The 20,688-nt window shown below is 47.3% G+C and overlaps 1 protein-coding gene across 2 annotated transcripts in view; it reads left to right on the top strand.

Annotated features, from left to right (window-relative positions):
- Nucleotides 1–20,061, top strand: part of afap1l1a (actin filament associated protein 1-like 1a) — a 108,558-nt gene extending 88,497 nt beyond the window's left edge. For both annotated transcript variants that reach the window (XM_007908013.2, XM_007908012.2), the window contains exons 15-19: nucleotides 2,885–2,996; nucleotides 11,617–11,781; nucleotides 18,072–18,265; nucleotides 19,016–19,132; nucleotides 19,844–20,061. In XM_007908013.2, coding sequence (XP_007906204.1) covers nucleotides 2,885–2,996; nucleotides 11,617–11,781; nucleotides 18,072–18,265; nucleotides 19,016–19,132; nucleotides 19,844–19,870 — 615 coding nt within the window. In that variant the 3' untranslated portion in view covers nucleotides 19,871–20,061. The remainder of the gene's footprint in view (nucleotides 1–2,884; nucleotides 2,997–11,616; nucleotides 11,782–18,071; nucleotides 18,266–19,015; nucleotides 19,133–19,843) is intronic.
- The last annotated feature ends 627 nt before the right edge of the window (nucleotides 20,062–20,688 follow it).

Raw genomic sequence — 20,688 nt, 5'->3', positions numbered from 1 at the left:
ATGTAAAGGCTTCATTACAAATTGCTTACAGAGATCCAGCCTCGAACCGCAACAGTAAACCACGCACAAATGGCCCTGCAACTGATTTTACATTTAACATTGCAACTGACAGCTGGTGCTCACTGCCTTCATTTGCTCTGTTGTCAGGCTGCCATAGCCCACTCACCCCAGTGGGAGTGATAGCCTAAATTTAGGAGAATATTGCAAGGAGCTTCCTTGAGTTCAGAATAGCTGCTCACCTAGATCCTTTCCAATACATGTGGTTCAGCTGACATTTACTTAATAATTTGAGCATTTGATATCTCGCCTTATCACGTCAAAACGTCTCAAAGTGCTTCTCAGAAGTTTGTACAAAGCGTAAGATTTGTAGATGAACATGGTAGCTAATTTTCCCACAGCAAAGTCCCACCAACAACTATTGCTGGCCAGGACACTGGATTAAACTCCCTTCTCTTTTCATTTAGTGCCATAGGGTCTTTAATGTCCACTTGAAACAGACACGGAGCCTCGGTTTAACGTTAAACTTCCAACCCAGCAAAAATATATATGTAAACACGGGGCTCGCTCACATCCAGTTTGTCAACTGCAATTTCCCCTTTTGGTTTGAAATACAATGTTTCAAGTGAATTTCCTGATGAGTGAGGAAGTGCTGTGTTACTGAAAGCTTTCACAGATGTTTCCTATACCAGCTGATGACAAAATCTCCATGCACCTCAACCCATAATGGACATTAGGAGCAAATAGACTATTCCTGCACTGTATCCTTCCGGTGCTGGCCACACCAGCCATGGGAAGAGAGGCCAAGAGGGCTTCATAGAAAAGTGTTGCTTTTCATGATTTTATTCCCTGCAGTAGAAGTGAGATTTTCAGTTTCTCTTTAGTGCATTGCATGTGTGAATCTTCTGCCTACTCCCTCCACTCCACTATTTCAAACAAGCTTCACATCCCCCTGGCTTCCTTCCTTCCCATCATCAGCCTAGAGCTTTCAGCCGGTTCAGCTTTGTGGCTGTTGTGTTGAACTCTGCCCCAGAATTTCCCCCTCCACACACACACCTCCCTCTCTCTCTCTCTCTCTCTCTGCTTTCAAAGCCCATCTAAAAGCCCATCTCTTTGACCACACCAACAGCCATCTCCGCCTTTCTTCACCCAGCTCGGACTCCCACCTTGTGAAGAGCTTTGAGGCGTTCTGTTACATCAGCATTCTCCAATCCTTTGGCTGCTGAGAGTCAGACTCTAGATTTCAGAAACGTCTGTGGGTCACATAAGCAACATTTTATCCTAATTGGCCAATTCCATCGCTGGGCAGAGCCCAAGCCCCCAGTGACCTCACTGGCTCCAGCTTCTGCTTTATCTGAATTTATTAATTCGCTAATGAAATTGGAAGTGGTTCGCAGGCTGGATGAAATCAAGCCCTCCCCACCCCGCCAGATGCGGCCTGCTAGCCGCCAGTTGGACCACCCTATCTTACATGACAGGCCATGTAGAAGTGCAAATCATTGCTGTTGCATTGCACAGCAATTCCAAGCTCTGTCAAAGTGAAGCTCAAGACCGTTAGATTTTTGCATGAAATTGAAAATAAAACTTAGAGGGTCTTCAAAATGATTCATTGATCCCATGTTCACCCAACCCCCTCCCCTGTAAGACAAGCCAGTGATGAAATGCATATGATTTCGTAGACATAAAGGGAACAGGAGATAGTGATGTGAATAGTGCTCCTCAGGACCTTGGAACCACGTTGCTGTTGGACGGATGGTTCTGGTTTCTAAGCCAATTGTTCAGATTAAAAGCATGGACTTGGATGAGATTGACAGGTGCTGTGAAAACCAGGCTAGTTGACCTTTGCAGACCTTGGAATTTCCTCCCAGTCTCGTGTGATTTATCATTGGCAGGGTCTCCACCTCTGATGTGAGAAGCTTTGCTCATTAACATTCACAGGAACAAGGATTCCCGCCCTCTCGCCACCACCCCCACTCCACCACTCTCTCAGTTCTCAGGAGATTTCTCTGGGCAGGAGGCACCATATGGTGGGAATTTGTGGTGAGATAGAGAAAAGCAGCTGTTCTCAGTCACTTATCCTGGGCCTGGAGTTAGTGTTGCCTGTGGCTGTTTGCAGATGTCGCTGTGTGCAAATTGGCTGCCACGTTTAACCTACAAAACGCACAGTTACTACACTTTACAGTTATAGATCCCATGGCACTATTTGAAAAGCGAAAGGAGTTTCTCTTTCCCAGTGTTCTGGCCAACATCCCCCTAAAATAAAACTGGTCCCTCACTCTATTGCTGTTTGTGGGACACTGATGTGTGCAACTGGCTGCTGTGCTTCACCCATAAAATGCATAGTCACTACACCTTACTGTATATTCTATGAAGCACTTTGAGATGTCGAAACAATGTGCTATATCAAATGCAAGAATTATTATCAAATCCCGTGAAGTGCGTTGAGATATCTTGATATACAAGGTGCTGTATTAAATACAAGTATTATTATTGCATGGGTGTCCACACAATCTTAAGCTCTTAACACAAAAAAAGCCTTACAGGCTAAATTGAGGTGGAATTTCAGGACCACACTGAGGCCATCACTCATCATTGCCTCAACAAACAGCACAGATCACAAGAACATAAAAATTGCTAGATGAAAGAAGACCAAGGTTTATCCAGTTTGCCTTCTATCATCTTGGCAGTCGCATGCACATGTCATGTCCCAAAATATATATGGCATCCCATGATCAATGCTAGAACCTAGGATCTCCTTTCTCTGTGTGGCTCTGTTCCATACCAGCGCTTACTGACTGATCTATTGTGGGGAGCAGGGCTGGAGGCGGGCGGGAGCTTTAGCTTTAAAACAGGCTTTTTTTCACTCCCATTTGTTTTTATCATTCAGGTTGAAGAACAGAAGCGTCCAGTCACTTCACACGTCAAGCGCCAGGCGTCCACTGCCAGCGAGGCCTTGCACAACACTAACCCACAAAACAAAATCAAGCGCCACGGCTCAAGTAAGTCTTATCTTATCGTTCTGAAACCGCTCTTGAACACGTCGCCTTCCCTACTGTTGCCCTTCGGCAGAGCAGACAAAGTGGTCAGATCAGCCTGGCTCAGTTGGCAGCACTCTCACCTCTGAATTAGAAGGTTCTGGGTTCAAGCCCCATGTCATCAGTTGGAACTCATGTAGTCTAGGCTCTTGCTCCAATACAGTGCTGGGGGAGCCCTGCATTGTTGGAGATGCTGTCCTTCAGATGAGACGTTAAGCTGAGGCCTGCTCAGGTGGACGTTAAAAATTCCGTGGCACTATTTGTAAAGAGATGGGAATTTCTTTCTCCCAGTGTCCTGGCTAACAATCCCCCAAATAAAATTGGTCACTCATTGTTTGTGGGGCATTGCTGTGCACAACTAGCTGCCACATTTGCCTGCAGAACACAGTTACTGCACGTTACAAGCTATCCAGTGAAGAGTTTTGAGATGTCATCCTGACACGAAAGGCGTTATACCAAATGTAAGGAGTAGTATTACTATTTATTTAACTGCAGTATACCAGAAGCACCAACAACTTGAACCTATATAGTGCCCTCCTCAGACTACTGAACATGTCAGCACCAGACATTTAACAGGACCAGGCCAGCAGGTGTATTGGCTGCCCTGAGACAAACACCAGTCTGAATGATGTGAAGCAAGTGGGTTAGGTTGTTGGCTCCGAGCCAAGGTTTGGTGCTACAGCTATTCTTCGCTCCATTCTGTGAATGTCAGGCTGTTTCCTCGTGTAACTCTTTACCTAACAAAGGACATAAAGGTCTGAATTCCCAACTCACCAGGACATTCCCTGAAACCTTCCTTTGCTTCAGCACTTTTAAGACTCATATAAGAATGAGCCTCTGAAAACCAGAGCATCCATAGGTTTAATTATTGCGTATGTGTTAGGTTAATTGCTCTCTGCTTATCCAGTTCTGCCTATACTTGCCACTGATATGAAACTAAGCTAGGAAAAGTAGTGAACAGTGAGGAGGATAGTAGCAGACTGCAAGAGGACATAGACAGACTGGTAACATGGGCCGACACGTGGCAGATGAAGTTTAATGCAGAGAAATGTGAAGTGATGCATTTTGAGAGGAGGAATGAGGAGAGGCAATATAAGCTGATGGTACAGTCTTAAAGGGGGGGAAGGAACAGAGAGACCTGGGGGTTCATATAAGTAAATCTTTGAAGGTGGCAGGACAGGTAGATAAAGCTGTTAAAGCTTTAAGCTCTAAGCTCCAGTCGGGGAGCGGCGGCAGGACAGCGCGGGGAGGAGCCTGGGCCTACTGACCCAGGTACTTAAACTCGACGCCGGAGCGAGTTCAGCCAGTCGGGGAGCGGCGGCAGGACAGCGCGGGGAGGAGCCTGGGCCTACTGACCCAGGTACTTAAACTCGACGCCGGAGCGAGTTCAGCTAGGCAGGGGAGGGGACGGAGCGGGGGAACTGCGACGTCATAGATTAGTTTTCAGGTACGTGCGCGCGCACAAAAAAAAAAAAAACCCTGCCCCCCCCCCCCCCCAGGGCTCACATCAGAGCCCACTATGGTCCTGTTGGGTTCGATGCCCCAATCTACGGGATAATGCCATCCACCTGACCGCTCGCTCCCGGTCCCCGCGTGCGCACTATGGCTGCCGCTTTGACCCGAGCCCCCTCACCCCCTCCCTCCCGCCCCCCTCCTCTCTCCCCCCAAACCCTCCCCCCTCTGCATCTCTCCCGCTCTCTCCTCCTCTCTCTCCGTCCCTCTCGTCTTCTATCCCCACTTGACCCTCCCACAACCTCCCTCTGCTCCAGCCTGGGAATCCTCCGCCGGGCTCACCGCGGCACTCGGCGTTGGCTGTCCAGCAGCAGCCACACCGACTGCCCCATTCCCCACCACACTCGCCACCCACCCCGGACACAGACCCGGGGAGTCAACCTCTCCTCCCTCATCCCCATTCCCCCCACCCCTGCCTCACAACCTGGACCCCCCTCCCCTCCCACACACCCTTCTGTCAACCGCTCCCTCCACATCGGACTGCAAAATGTCCGCTCCCTCTGCAACAAGGCCCTGGTCATCAACGATCTCATCCTTGATGAGAACGTTGATATCATGGCCTTAACAGAAACCTGGCTCACCCCAGGCGACACCTTCCCCCTCACGGAGGCCACGCCACCCGGCTACACCTCCCACCACATCCCCCGCCCCAACCGCCGTGGCGGTGGTGTTGCCCTTATCTCAAGGACACCACTTGCCCTATCCCCCTACTCCACTGGCTCTTTCCCCTCCTTTGAGCACCTCACCCTCTCCCACCCCTCATTCCTCTCCCTTAAAATCCTCCTCCTCTACCGGCCCCCTAAAACCTCTCCCACCTTCATCTCTGACATTTCAACACTCCTCACATCTCTTTGCCTCTGCTCCGATCGCCTCATCATCCTGGGCGACTTTAACCTACACTTCACCCCCTCCTGCTCCATCTCCACAGACTTCTCTTCCCTGCTCTCCTCACTCAACCTCTCCTTACACATAAACTCCCCCACTCACAGTCACGGCCACCCACTCGATTTGGTGATCACCCGGGGCCTCAGTGTCTCGGATGTCACTATTACCGACAAGGCCATCTCTGACCACTACTTCATCTCCTTCACCACCTCCACCCCCCTCCCCACCTCCACCAGACCCACCACCATCTTCTACCGCCCTTGGAAGAAGTTACCCCCACAATCCCTAACCGATGCCTTGGAGTCCTCTGAACTCCTCTCCCTCTGGCCTTCAACCCTCACCGACCCCTCTTCTCCTCTCTCCCTCCTCCACAATACCCTCTCCTCCACACTCGATACTCTTGCCCCCATCACTTCCCGCACTGTCTCCTACTCCCGCTCCTCCCCCTGGTACACCACCCACCTCCGCTCACTGAAAAGCCAGGTGCGGGCTGCTGAACGCACCTGTGTCAAATCTGGCCTAACGGTCCACCGACAAATCTGGCTGGACCTCCTCAAAATTTACCGCTCCACTCTAGCCTCGGCCAAGTCGTCCTTCTACTCCAGGATAATCCTGGAGGCGAAGAACAACCCCAGGCTACTGTTTTCCACCACAACCCGACTCCTCCGTCCCCCCCGCCACCCCGCGCAGGTCATCTCCTCCAACCTTCACTGCGAGGAGATGCTGGATTTCCTTGAATCCAAGATCAAGGGAATCCGCTCCGCGGTCACTTCCCCTCCAACTTCCACCCACCACCCACCCCTTCCCTCCCACACTCCGACTCCTACCCATCCTCCCCTACACACCTTCGTACCCGTTTCCCCACCCTCTGTCACTGAACTCATCCTATCCCTAAAACCAACCACCTGCTCCCTTGACCCCATCCCCACTCCACTCCTTATCTCCCAGCTCCACTTTCTTGCCCCACATATCACTGACATCATCAACCTGTCCCTCTCCTCTGGCTCTGTCCCCATTCCATTAAAAACTGCCATCATCACGCCCACCCTGAAAAAACCCTCCCTTGATGCGTCGCAGCTATCAAGCTACCGGCCCATCTCCAACCTCCCCTTTCTCTCCAAGGTCTTGGAAAGAGTTGTCGCCTCCCAACTGCGCTCTTTCCTTTCCACCCATTCTCTTTTCGAACCCCTTCAGTCAGGTTTCCGTGCTGCCCATAGCACAGAAACTGCCCTGGTCAAGGTCACCAATGATATCCTGACCATCTGTGACCAGGGCTCCCTCTGTCTCCTCGTCCTCCTCGACCTATCGGCAGCATTCGATACGGTCGACCACGCTATCCTACTCCACCGCTTGTCCTCCCACCTCAACCTTCAAGGCACTGTCCTTGAATGGTTTAGGTCGTACCTTTCTCACCGTCTTCATTTCGTCTCGACGAATGGCTTCTCCTCCACCCCCCGCACTGTCTCATGTGGTGTCCCTCAGGGCTCTGTCCTCGGTCCCCTCCTCTTCACCCTCTATATGCTCCCCCTTGGTGACATCATCCGCAGACATGGAGTTAACTTCCACATGTATGCGGATGACACCCAACTCTACCTTTCCTCCTCTACTCTCAACTCCACGACCACCGATGTCCTGACAGCTGCCTGTCCGACATCGAGTCCTGGACGAGAGACAACTTTCTTCAGCTCAACGTGCGAAAAACCGAGGCCCTCCTGATTGGCTCACGTCAGCGCCTCCGCACCTCAGGCGCTGACACCATCAGCATCCAAGGCTGCACTCTCCACCTCTCAAAGCCAGTCAGGAACCTCGGCGTTTTGTTCGACCCTGAGCTGTCCTTTCTCCCTCACATCCGCACCACAACTGGCACCGCCTTCCATCACCTCCGGAACATCGCCAGACTACGGCACTACCTCACCCCTCACGCTGCTGAAACCCTGGTTCACGCCTTTGTCACCTCAAGGCTGGACTATGGGAACTCTCTCCTCGCCGGCCTTCCCGCCACCTCCCTCCACAAGCTGCAGGTCATTCAGAACTCTGCAGCTCGTGTACTGTCCCGCACCAGGCTTCGGGACCACATCACTCCCACCCTCGCTCGCCTCCACTGGCTCCCCATCCCCCAGAGGATTGATTTCAAGATCCTCATCCTCACCTACAAGGCCATTCACGGCCTTGCTCCCTCCTACCTCTCCAACCTACTATCCCCCTACCTACCTGCCCGTACCCTCCGTTCCTCTGGCTCCGGTCTGCTCCACGTCCCCCGCCCCAACCGCCCTACCATCGGTGGTCGGGCCTTCAGCCTCTCAGCCCCAGGCTCTGGAACTCCATCCCCCAGTGCCTTCGCCGCTTCCTCCCTTTCCTCCTTCAAGGCCGGTCTCAAAACCTTTCTCTTTGACCGAGCCTTCAGCTCCCCTCTCGACTCTCTTCCCCCTCCTCGCTCCCTCCCTTCCCTCCCCTCACCCTGACCATTTCCCCCCTCCTCGCTCCCTCCCTTCCCTCCCCTCACCCTGACCATTTCCCCCCTCCTCGCTCCCTCCCTTCCCTCCCCTCACCCTGACCATTTCCCCCCTGCTCGGGTCATGACCCAACTGTGCAGCGCCTTGGGACGTCCTCCTGACGTGGAAGGCGCTTTATAAATGGAATCTTGTTGTTGTTAAAAAAAACGTAACGGGATACGAGGCTTTATAAATAGAGGCATAGAATACAAAAGTCAGGAAGTTATGATGAACCTTTATAAAACACTGGTTAGGCCTCAGCGAGAGACTGTGTTCAGTTCTGGGCACCGCACTTTAGGAAGGAGTCAAGACTTGGAGAGGATACAAATGAGATTTACCAGGATGGTACTTGATATAATGCCTTATCATGTTGTTGAGACGTCTCAAAGCGCTTCACAGAAAATATTGTAAAGTGAATTGACTGTACATTTTGAGGGCGAACCGTGGCAGCCAATTGCACCCAGCAGTGTCCCACAAACAGTCGTTGATTGAGTAACCACAATTTTTTTGAGGGATTATTACCCCCTGAAAGCAATCCAACAATTGACTAACTACTGGGTTCCTACTTACTGCTAAGAGGGTGTTTAATTTAATTGTAAATACTGTTACAATGGCAAGCAACAAACAACAAAGGAATTTGCATTTAGAAGAGAGTGGGGGAGGGGGATAGCATATTATTGAAGTTTCAGCTCAGCCAGTGATTATAATGAACCTTCAACCATTACCTGGGGAGAAGATTTGTAACAAAGGGAACGTGTGAATTAATAACAGGAGATTATTGTAATGAGAGTCAGCAGGTTGTGATCACTGTGACAGAATGGTACTTTGTGGTCTATTCATTTGTAATATATGTATAGCTGGGTGTGAGGAAATGGCCTGTTTATGAAAATGCACAAATGAAGTGTCTCGCAAATTATATAAGGAATTTACAATAGTGCGATCTACAATATGCTGATTACTAAGAAATTGTGTTTATTGTCAGCGCATCTTTGTATAATAGAATTCCCCGTTATAAAGACGGAGGCAGCAAACTTATTATAGCTAATTCATGTATGGTAAATCCATTGCTTGCAATTCTCCCTGGTATTTGCATTCATTTCTCCCTCAGCCATTATCTGCAGTGAGTAGGAGAGATTAAAGACGAATCCAAGCCTTATATAAGGTATCAGTCTCCCCACCCATCAGTTTACTTTTGAACAGCTATGGAATTCCAGCTAGTACGTTTGGCTGCCATGTTCACCCATCAAACACACAGTCTTTACACTTGACAGTGATTCCTTGAGACGTCATCCTGATGTAAATGGCGCTGTATCAAATGCATGGATTATTATTATAATAATAGCTGCTTTATGACAGTGCAATGGAAGTCATAACTTGCCTTTTAAAGGACTAGCTTTCTGATTGAAAGAGAATGGTAAAAAGGACAGAACCCATTTAATGTTAGTGTGCTGACGTATGCCTGTGTATAAAATTGATTTTTCCTTTGGTGTAGTATGCAACGATGGGCTAAATGGCCTTCTGTGCTGTAAACTCTAAATAATTAATCGCATGCAAATATTAGGAGGGATACATGCAGTGCTGTGCTTATGACCATTTTAAGCTGTTGCATGCAGTTTGTTTCTCACATCAGTGGTAGGAAAAAATTTAGAATTGTTGATTAAGGATGGGGTAGTGCGGTATTTAGGGGAGCACAATATAATTAGACCAAGTCAACATGGCTTTACAAAAGGGAAGTCATGTTTGACAAATCTCATAGAGTTTTTTGAGGATATTTCCAGTAACCTAGATAAGGGTGAATCAGTGGATGTGGTCTCTTTGGACTTCCAGAAGGCATTTGATAAGGTACCGCATAAAAAGTTAGTCCAAAAGATAAGGGCCCATGGAATTGGGGGGGGGCATATTAACATGGATTGGGGAATGGTTAACGGGTAGGAAACAAAGAGTAAGGATAAACGGGTCCTTTTCGGATTGGCGGGATGTGACTAGTGGAGTGCCACAAGGATCAGTCCTTGGGCCTCAGCTATTTACCATCTACATCAACGATCGAGATGAGGACATCGAAGTTAATATATCTAAATTGGCGGATGACACAAAACTAGGAGGAAGTGCCAACACAGAGGACGACATTAAAAAAATGCAGCGAGACATAGATAGGTTAGGTGATTGGGCAGGTAGGTGGCAGATGAAGTATAATGTAGGGAAGTGTGAAGTCATCCACCTAGGTAGCAAAAACAGTAGAGCGGGTTATTTTTTAGAAGGGGAGAGATTGGAATGTGTTAGCGTCCAGAGGGACTTGGGTGTCCTTGTACACCAATCACAGAAAGTTAGTCTGCAGGTGCAGCAAGAAATTAGGAAGGTAAACAGTATGTTAGCATTCATTATGAAAGGATTAGAGTATAAGAGTAGGGAAGTCTTGCTGCAACTGTATAGGGCCCTGGTGAGACCACACCTGGAATACTGTGTCCAGTTTTGGCCTCATTTAAGGAAGGATGTACTTCCTTGGAGGGGGTGCAGGGTAGATTTACTAGGTTAGTGCCAGGGATGAAGGGGTTGAGTTACGAGGATAGGCTGACCAATTTGAGCCCATATTCTCTAGAATATAGAAGAATTAGAGGGGATCTTATAGAAACCAATAAAATCATCAAAGGGCATGATAGAGTAGATAGTGGGAGATTGTTTCCCCTGGTTGGAGAAACTAAAACCAGGGGTCACAACCTTAAAATCAGAGGCAGCCTTTCGCACTGAGTTGAGGAAGAACTTCTTCACTCAAAGGGCAGTGAATGTATGGAACTCACTACCCCAAAGTGCTGTTGACGCTCAGTCCTTGAACATATTCAAGACTGAGATAGATATATTTCTTATTGCAAAAGGGATTAAGGGATATGGGGATAAGGCAGGGTTAGGTTATTAGCTGGAGTTAGATTAGAAGATCAGCCATGATTGAATGGCGGGGCAGACTCGAAGGGCCGAATGGCTTACTCTTGCTCCTACATGTTATATTATGTTTATAAGGACAGGGGGCAGTCTCTCTTGTCAGGGAGAAGTCATGTCAATTCACAAGATCGCTCAAGATCACAAAATTGTTTTGGATGAAGAAGCCCATTTCACCCATTTGATCTCAACAACAACAAATTGCATTTATATAGCGCCTCTTACATTGGGAGGACGGCCCAAGGCTTGCATCCTTCCAGAATACATGCCCGACTCTCTTCCCATCGCAGCATCAAGCTGTTTTGTTTAATATGTCCATCCTGGCCTCAAAGCACCCTTCCTCACAACCTGATCACAAGATGTTTGGACAAAGGAGGTTCTTCGACCAACTTTATCTCATCTTTCCAGCATGTCCACCCTATCATCTCCATCCCTATCCCTTTCACCTTCACATTTCAAGAGCAAAAATCCGTGGAAAAAAGTCATCTGAAAGGTTTGAAGATGGTACTTTGCTCTGGTTCCAATGTGAACAAAAACTTGTTTAATATTCCAGCGATATTTTTAACCTTAAAACAAAATTATTCCCATGTCTTGCCAGTGCGTATGGTTTGCCCTGAGGTGGATAAAATTGATGAGGGATCGTGACTGTAGAATGGTGATAATGTTCACCACAGGAAGCGGCCATTCAGTGAAGACTGGGCTGGTGAAAGCAGGGCTGCCCTGGCCAACACTGCTCACAATGTCTTGCTGTCTTTTCTCTGTAGACGCCAACCAGTCCAAATATGGGAAGATCCGAGCCGAGGAAGATGCAAAGAGGTGTCTGGCCGACAAGGAGGCGCTGGAGAAGCAGAAAGAATCGATTCGCAAGGAACTCTTACAATTCCGCAAAGAGAAGAGAGAGCTCCGAGAAGCTGTGAAAGCATTCGCAGGTACGGTCTTCTATTCTCTGTAATACTGCCTGTAATTATTCAATTGACAGATCACTTTCCAGGAGTAATAATCCCCCAAAAATAAACATGATCACTCACAGGATGACTTGTTTGTGGGATACTACTGTGTGCAAGTGGCTGTTTTGCCCACAAAATACACATTCAATCCACTTTACAGATTGAATATGGATTCATTCACAGCTTCTCAGAGCTCTCTTCTTTGTGGAATTGTAAGAGTTCTGCTTCTGTTTATTTCCAGCGCCTTGTGACATCCTCCCAACGTGAAAGGCGCTATACAATTGTAATCTGGTTGTTGTTTACAGTATGTTCTGTGAAGCGCTTTGAAACGTCTCAATGACGTGATAAGGTGCTATATCAAATGCAAGGGTTATTATTACAAGGCTATGTTACATGGGTATGTCAGCTACTGAGACGCTGTGAATTCAGGAAATTCTGGTACTAAGGTGAGCCTGTATACTTAGACAGAGGATGACTGCATAAACCCAAGCTAACGTCAGCATGGAAAGAGCTGCAAGTAAATAAATGCTCAGGGAAATCGGTCTTTATAATTATTGTTGCAGTAGGGAGCTTGCCAGATAGTTTGCTAAATACAACAACTTGCACTTACACAGCACTCTCCTCACAGGGTAGCGTCTCAGAGCGCTTAACAGTGGCAGAGCACTGTTAAGAGTTCTTAATGGAAAGCTGTGCAGTTTTAGCTAGTTAAACTCCAGCAGTTTATCCGAATTCACCTTATCGGTTTCCCCAAGTTTTGGTTCTCACCAACCTGTGTCTGGTACCCTCCAGGATGAGGTTAGCAGGTGTGTCCCTCCAGGCAGAGACTGCACATTGTGTCTGCCAGTGTCCCTTCATTCTGTAGCTGACAGCGCCATCTGGTGGCAGACAGCTGCAAAGTCACTCCTGTGCATCTATCATCTTTGTGGGTCCTGTAGTGTGGGAGGGGGTCCAACCTTTTGGTTGCCGGGGACTGGATTCCCTATTAGAAAAAGGTCGGTGGCCCAAATAGGCAATATTTTGTGTTTCCCTTCCAGAAACACAGCAACATCTACACCTTTTTCATGTTGGAAGGACATCTTGACACTGTCGGCTGGGCACCTAAGCTGGGGGTGGGAGCCGAGGGAGGTGGGATGAGGAGGGGAAAAGATGACCGGAAGTGTGGTCAAAGAGTTAAATCTTGATGTGCTTTGAAAAAAGGGAGGGAGGGAGCGAGTCAGAGGAACTCCAGAGAGCGGGGACAAAATGGCGATAGTGGGGCAGATGGGCACATGAAGCAAGTCAGTGTTTGCTCTGGAAAGGAAGCAGCCTGGATCGCGAGGCCGCAGAGATGGGGTGTGGAGGAGAGTGGAATGAAAGACGTAGAGGAGGTTTTTCACTGGGGAGAGAGGGAGCTTTCTGTGAGGAAATTGCACGTCATCTGGTGTCTGACTCGTCTCCCCCATGGTGGCAGAGGGAATCTCCAATCGTCTGTCCTGACAAAACACTGCCCTCAATTCTCCTTTCTCTCTCTCAATCACTCTTTCTCTACCCCCTCTCTTTCACACACTCTCTCTCTCCCTCTCAATTACTCTTTCACTCCTCTCATACCCTCTCTCTCCTCTCACACTCACTCTCCCTCTCTCAATTATTCTCTCACTCCCCTCTCCAACACACACTTTCTCTATCTCATCATACTCTCAATCACACTCTCTGCTCCCCCCCTCCCTCTCTTTGTTTCTTTCTCTCACCTCTCACTCACACACTCTCTCAATCACTCTCTCTCCCTTCTCACACTCACGCTCAATCTCTCCCTCTACTCTCCATCTCTCAATCACTCTTTCGCTCTCCCTCTATGTCAATCACTCTTTCGCTCTCCCTCTCTGTCAATCACTTTCTCTGCCCCCTCCCCTCCCTCAATCCCTATCTCTCCAAATCAGCCATGTGGGTCACCCTTGCACACTTTCTCTCCCTCACTCGTTCTCTCCACCTTCTCACACATTCTCTCAATTACTGTTTCTCTCCCACACTCTCTTTCCCCATCTCACACACAATTTATCTCTCGCTTCCCCTTTCTCACCTCTCTCTCATGGAATCATTCTCTCTCCCCTCTCTTCCCTTCTTCTCCCCCAATTGCTCTCTCCCAATCAGCCGCATGGATCACTATCTGCAGTGGCAGGGGCCAGCGGTTGCCAAAGACACGGTTGTTAAGAGACACGCTTGCCTTCCTGCAGTAACAGTCAATGTTATTTTCACCCTTCGCTCTGCATCCCCCAACCACCGGCTCCTGCAGCTGCCCTGGGAGGACGTTCACCAGAGAGGGAGGGAGCAGAAATTGGAAGTTGGAAATGGTCTCGGGCCGGATAAAATCACCCGCTGAGCCAAGTGCCGCCCACGGGCTGCCAGTTGGACCACACTGCTGTAGCATATTGGTTAGAGCTCTCACCTAACAAGCGAGAGGACCTGGGTTCGATTCCGGGCAGGGCGAAACCTTGGGCAAGTTTCTTTACTCCACACGCCTCTGTTTACCTAGCAGTAAGTAGGAACCCAGTTATTAGTCGAACAAAGATCCTTTGGTTTGCGAGGCGAGTGCTCTAACTAATAGGCTACATGAATCCATCTTCACGATCATCACTATTAAGAGCACAAATTATCCTGGAAACTAAGGGTTTGTTTTTGGGTTCAGCAGAGACCAAACTGAGCAGTGAAGGTGTACAGACAATTTGGACTTAATTATTTCACACAAAGAATGGTGACAGTGTGAAGGTGGAGGCAGATTGTGTCAATGGGAACTAGAGTGTTATTTAGGAATCAATTTAGAGATAGAGTGTGATTTATTCCTTTAGTTTAAGAGATTGGCTTGATGGAGCACAATTGCCTTTTGCTGTAGGGAGCCAGTGGAGTCTGACCAGGATGAGGGTGATGGGCTCATGGAGCCTAGTGCGGGAGAGATTGTGGGTTGCAGAATTCTGGATGATCTGATAAAATTGGTCATATAGTAATATATGATCTTATATTATCATCTATGCACTTAATGGCCTTTCTAACTCAGGTCACTCATTCAGGGATGTGATTTAATGAGAACGAGTCGATTGTGGAATCATTTTCCTTACCATGACCAAATTAACTGAAAGCTTCCAATATTTAAAATTACCTGACTTAAAAAGATAATTTTTAAAAAACTGCACAGAATTAGATTAAGGGCAGTGCTTAGTCATGAAGCTGGCAGTGAAACACATAACAATGATTTTGGAACCTTTTCAAAGATGGAAAATGGAAACACACTCAAAATATTGCTATTGTGAATACTAAATTAGACCACTAACATTTTGGATTCCTAAGCCCTGTCTTTCATCATTTTGTCTGTGCTAATGTCATCTCACTCAGGCTCTTTGTTGGAGTCAGCCGCTTTTAAGCTCCAGTCCCCATGATTCGACAGGTCAATTTCATGTCAGTTTCAGTGTAACGCAGTGTTTGTCAGCCTAGGTCAGTTGGTAGCACTCTTGCTTCTGTGTCAGGTCATGGGTTCAAACCCCACATCAGCACGTGGAACTCATATAGACTTAAGCCGTCATTCCAATGCACTGCTGGGGGTATCATTGCATTGCTGGAAGTGCCGTCTTTTGGACTAGACATTAAACCGAACCCCGTCTGCCTATTCTGGTGGACGTTAAGCCTGTGGTGCTATTCAAAAAAAAAAAGAGAGTTTCTCCCAGTGTCCTGGCCAACAATGGCATGGATAAGGGGTAGAAAGGTCAGTTGAGGGTCAAACAAGAAGCCAGGGTTCCGGACTGGCTCAGTGAGGTGGAGTGTGCATCCGTGGATGCTGATGCTGCCAGTGCTTGAGGTGTGGAGGCGCTGACGGGAGCCAATCAGGAGAGCCTCGATCTTGTTGACGTTTAACTGAAGAAAGTTAGCTCTCATCCAGGACTTGATATCTGGACAGAGAGATAGAGTTGGGTGCCATCCACGTACATGTGAAAGTTGACCTCATGTCTGTGAATGATGTCACCAAGAGGGAGCATGTACATGTTGAAGAGGAGAGGACCAAGGACAGAGCCCTGAGGAACACCGCATGAGACTGTGCGGGGGCTGTAGGAGACAACATTTGTGGAGATAAACTGCAGATGGTGTGAAAGGTAGGATCTAAACCAATCAAGGGCAGAACCATGAAGATAGAGGTGAGAGGAGAGGCGGTGGAGGAGGATAGAGTGGTCAACAGTGTCTTAAAGGCAGCAGAAAGGTCAAGGAGGATGAGGAGATGAAAGGAGCCCTGGTCACATATGAACAAAATGTCATTTATCACTTTGACCAAGGCTATTTCTGTGCTGTGGGCAGCATCAAAACCCAATTGGAGGGTTTTGTAGTGGGAGTGGTTGGAGAGTGGCAAAACTGGGAAGCAAAGACTCATTCCAGGCCCTTGGAAAGGCAAGGGAGGTTGGAGATGGGGGTTGTAATTTGACAGCAGAGATGGGTCCAGGGAAGGTTTATTTGAGGATAGGGGTGATGACGGCTGTTTTTAAAGAGTTGGGAACAGTACCAGTGGACAGGGAGAGGTTTATGATGTCTGTGAGTAAAGAGGCAAGGAGGTGGAGTTGGGAGATAAGGAGAGGGGTAGGATTGGGGTCGAGGGAACAGGTGGTGGGTGTTCATATTTGTCATAATGGTGGTTAGAGAGGAGGGGGAGATGAATTTGAAGGTGTGGAGGGCGGGATGGGAGGACCGGAGTGTGAGGGGGAGATGGGAAGGGGGGTAGCAGTTGGAAAGGCATAGGCGACTGAGCAGATCACCTTAATTTTGGTCTCAAGGAAGTCTAGCATTTCCTCACAGTTGGAGTTGGAGGAGAAGATGGGCGAGGTGTGAGATGGTGCGTGGAGGAGCCGGTTGGTGATGAAGATGAGGAGCCTGTAGATGTCCTTGGCCTCCAAGATTATCTTGGAGTAGAAGGAGGATTTAGCAGAGACGAGGGTGGAGCCTTAAGTTTTATTGTGGTCCAGCCAGATCTGCTGATGGACTGTTAAATTAGATTTGAGCCAGGTGCATTCGGCGCCATGACCCATCCGTGCTTGCACCTGTGCCTTGAGGGAGCAGAGGTGGCTGGTGTACCAGGGTGACTTGCATGAGTAGGAGGCAGACTGGTAGGTGAGGGGGGGCAAAGGCATCAAGCGATGTGGAGAGGAAGTTGTGGATGAGAGAGACCGAGGAGGGTAAGTTGTTGTGGGAGGAAGCACAGAGTGGGAGGAGTTCAGATGACTCCAGGGCAGCGGAGAGGGAGTGGATGGAGATTTTCTCTAGGGGCGGTAGGAGATGGAAGTAGGTTGGGTGGTGGGGAGAGGAATTGAGGAGTTAAGGGAGATGAAGTAGTGGTCTGAGATGGCTTTTTCAGTGATGGTGAGGTCCGAGATACTGAGGCTCCGGGTAATCACCAGATCAAGCGGGTGGCTATGGACGTGGGTGGGCAGAGTGGATGTGGAGGGAGAGGTTGTGAGAGAAGAGGAGAGAGGAGATGTGAGTGGAGAAAGAGCAAGAGGGGCTGAAGTGCAGGTTGAAGTCACCTCGGATAAGGAGACGTTCAGAACAGAGGCAGAGGAAAGCTAGAACATTGGAGATGTCAGAGAGGAAGGTGGGTGTGGGAGGGTTTGGGTGGAGTGATAAACAAGGAGAAGTTTGAGGGAAAGATTGGAGGATGGTAGAGGGTAAGGTGCTCGAAGGAGCGGAAGGAACCAGAGGAGTAAGGCAATAAGCCAAGTGAGGACTTGGAGATGAGCCACACCACCACCAGGGTGGGTAGGCCATGGACTATGGTGGAAGGTGTAGCTGGGTGGGGCGGCCTCAGTCACACAGAAATGAAGAAAATTTTTCAGTTCAGTCTTAATTCTGTTGGTTTTCTACAGTTCTTAATAATAATAATAACCTTGCATTTGATATAGTGCCTTATCACATTCTTGAGATGTCTCAAGGTGCTTCCCAGAATACATTGTAATGTGGATTGATTGTGTATATTGTGGGCAAAACGCGATAGCCAATTGCATTTTTCTTTTTAATTTTAATTGATCTTGACCATTTAAGGAAGGAACCATTGCCTCCTTTTCTTTTAGGTAATAAGCCCTTCAAAACAAAATAATAAGAAGAATTATTATCCATGATTGTTTGTGGGACACTGTTGTGCGCAATTGGCCACTGCGTTTGGCCTGCAAAATATACAGTCAATTCACTTTACAGTATATTCTGTGAAGCACTTTGAGATATCTAGAAGACATGATATCAAATGCAAGGATTATTATTATTATTAACAGGAGAGAAATCGCAGGCTGCCCTGGAAGAAAAGATAAGAGACTTGGAAGAGAAGTGTAAAGTGAAGGAAACGGAGCGGGTGATTCTGGAACTGAAAATAACCAAAGTAAAAGAGAATCTGAGAAAAGCTATCGCAGGAGGCGTGGAACCTGATTTATCTGTTGTCTCCAAGGCAACCAACTCCTCCCACCCACAGGTGAGTGAGCTGCAATCCGTGTGACGCCTCGGTTGCAGATCTGCTTAGCGCTCTGTGCTAGGAAAGGGTCTAAATTGCGATGATTTCAAACAGGGTTATTTAACCAGTAATCCAAGTAGGCTTTCCATTGCAGAAGATGAATTCTTATCTCTCTATCTTTATCTTATCTATATATTAAATATATCAAAGTTTCTAATTTTTATTTAAAAATAACAAAAATACAACAATCGAAGTCCAAAATTACACCTCAAAATATTATTACTATTATTATTATGAAATGCAAACCAGAACGACGGACTACAAAAACTACATCAATGTCTCAAAGCACTTTGCATAGATAGTCCCAGGCATCAGCAGGGAGGGTGGGAGAGGGGGAGGATATGACCATAAACATGGTCAAAAGAGGTGGGTTTTCAGAAGTCTTTTAAAGATCATCAGAACTAGTTTATTGGTTTTGTTTAAAGTTTACTATAATAAACAATAAGCTTGACAATACAAAAATAATCAATGTTAAATGATGTGGTGCTTCAACAGCAGAGATTCAATGTAAAAACTACCCTTGTCCATCAGCCGCCTAATGGACATTTCCTTGTACAAATGTGGAGTAAAGCTAAGCATGCTCAGAATCAGCACGCAGTTCATTGCGAGCTTGTGTTTCCGAAATAATACGTGCTTAATTCATGGAGAAGGAGCGTACCTTCCGCATGGGACGGTCACTTGTCATTAACTGTCTTGTCCTGTGCCGCGCAGACTGAAAATGGTTACACGGAACACCAGTTCATTCCTGTGAACTGCGCTTCTGAAATGAGGAAAAAAGCTCCCACCATCGCAAGCTCCACTAAAGGACACGTCCTACAGAAGGCCAAGGTATCTGCCTCCTTCTTAATACTCTTTATCCGATAGCAAACAGCAGCTAAGCAGATAAGTTGGCTGCCTCCAATCTGCCCTTGTGAATCATGCCACTATCACCACAAGGGCCTCCAGCAGGTTTCAATAGTCACGCGTGTGTGACTGGACTGATGCTTCACTCCTACGTCTGTATGGCTTTCTGCTGGAATCTAAAGCAGGGACAGCTGTGAAATACAGCACCACTCCTGCACATTAACATACACACTCATACATACATACATACACACACTCTCACGCACACACAAACTCCCACACATAAACATAAACCCACACATACTCCCACACACACAAACTCCTACATATGCAAACACATCCCCACAGCTACATACAGAAACACACTGCCAGACACCCTCCACACAGACATGCACACACTCACACGCAGATGCACACACGCCAACACATCCTCAGACACAGACACCCACTCATACACAGGCACTCTCACACACACACACAAAAAGCAAAGAAGCCTTTCACTGGCTTTAACACTAAACACATTTAGAGACAACTGAATTAATGCAGAGCCTTGAAAGGAATTTGAAAACCGCAGCAATAAAATCAGAACAGTTTGACATTAACACGAGCTGCACGTGGACAGAGTAAAGTAATGGAGCAGATTTTTCACTCTACATTTTACTAACACAGATTTATTTTTTTCTGATTTAATGACAGGAATGGGAGAAGAAGACAGGGACATGAAACAGCCCAAGGACAGGGAGTGCAAGGACTATTTATTAGGCTGGAGAGTGTGTCATAAATTCAGGACTTTCTCCAAACACGCCTGGCTTTTAGGATGTGGCACCTCTGCTACAGCATAAACCACTAACCAGATGGACATTTAAAGACATGAATCAAAACAGGATTTTGATTAAAGGATTAAAGGATCCCTATATCTGCCTGGTCATTTACACTCTAGGAGTCAAGTTTTTTGATAAGTTACCAACAAAAAAATTCTCATTGCTTAAGATGCTTTCAGTTCACACCCCTTAGGGGTGTGAACAGTGATGGAAATTACAATAGAGAGCAGAAATAGCTTCATCATATGTACAGCGTTAATCAGAGGTCTTGTAGGTACATTTGCTCTTTAAGGCACAGTGATTAACCCCGGAATAAAACAGCCAATTGAACACTTGAGATTTATTGCTGTAATAAAGAACAAGAAGATGGCAAAAATAAGAACAAATTTAAAAAATACTGATTCCAATAATGTGATGTCTCTTAATAGGGAAATAGGGGAAGTGGGCTGCATGCATTGGGGTTGTTTGATTTTTACCCCATCCTTGTGTTCTCGCTTAAAATACTTGAAGGAGAATAATTTGTGTACATTTGCAAACTCTGATTTTCTTTGCTTGTGAACTGATAGTAAAACTACAAGCAAAGTGAGTTGAGTGGAGAAACCTAGACCCCGGGAGCAATTAATATTCCCTTTTTCTGGATGTGTGGCTTAGCAACTGATGGTTAGACATGAACGTAATCAGACATTGAAGGCTCTGGTCAGTAGCAATATTGACTTTGAT

Source organism: Callorhinchus milii, unplaced genomic scaffold (assembly GCF_018977255.1).
Source record: "Callorhinchus milii isolate IMCB2004 unplaced genomic scaffold, IMCB_Cmil_1.0 Scaffold13, whole genome shotgun sequence".
Classification (NCBI taxonomy): Eukaryota; Metazoa; Chordata; class Chondrichthyes; order Chimaeriformes; family Callorhinchidae; genus Callorhinchus; species Callorhinchus milii.
This window is presented reverse-complemented; position numbering and strand designations above follow the sequence as displayed.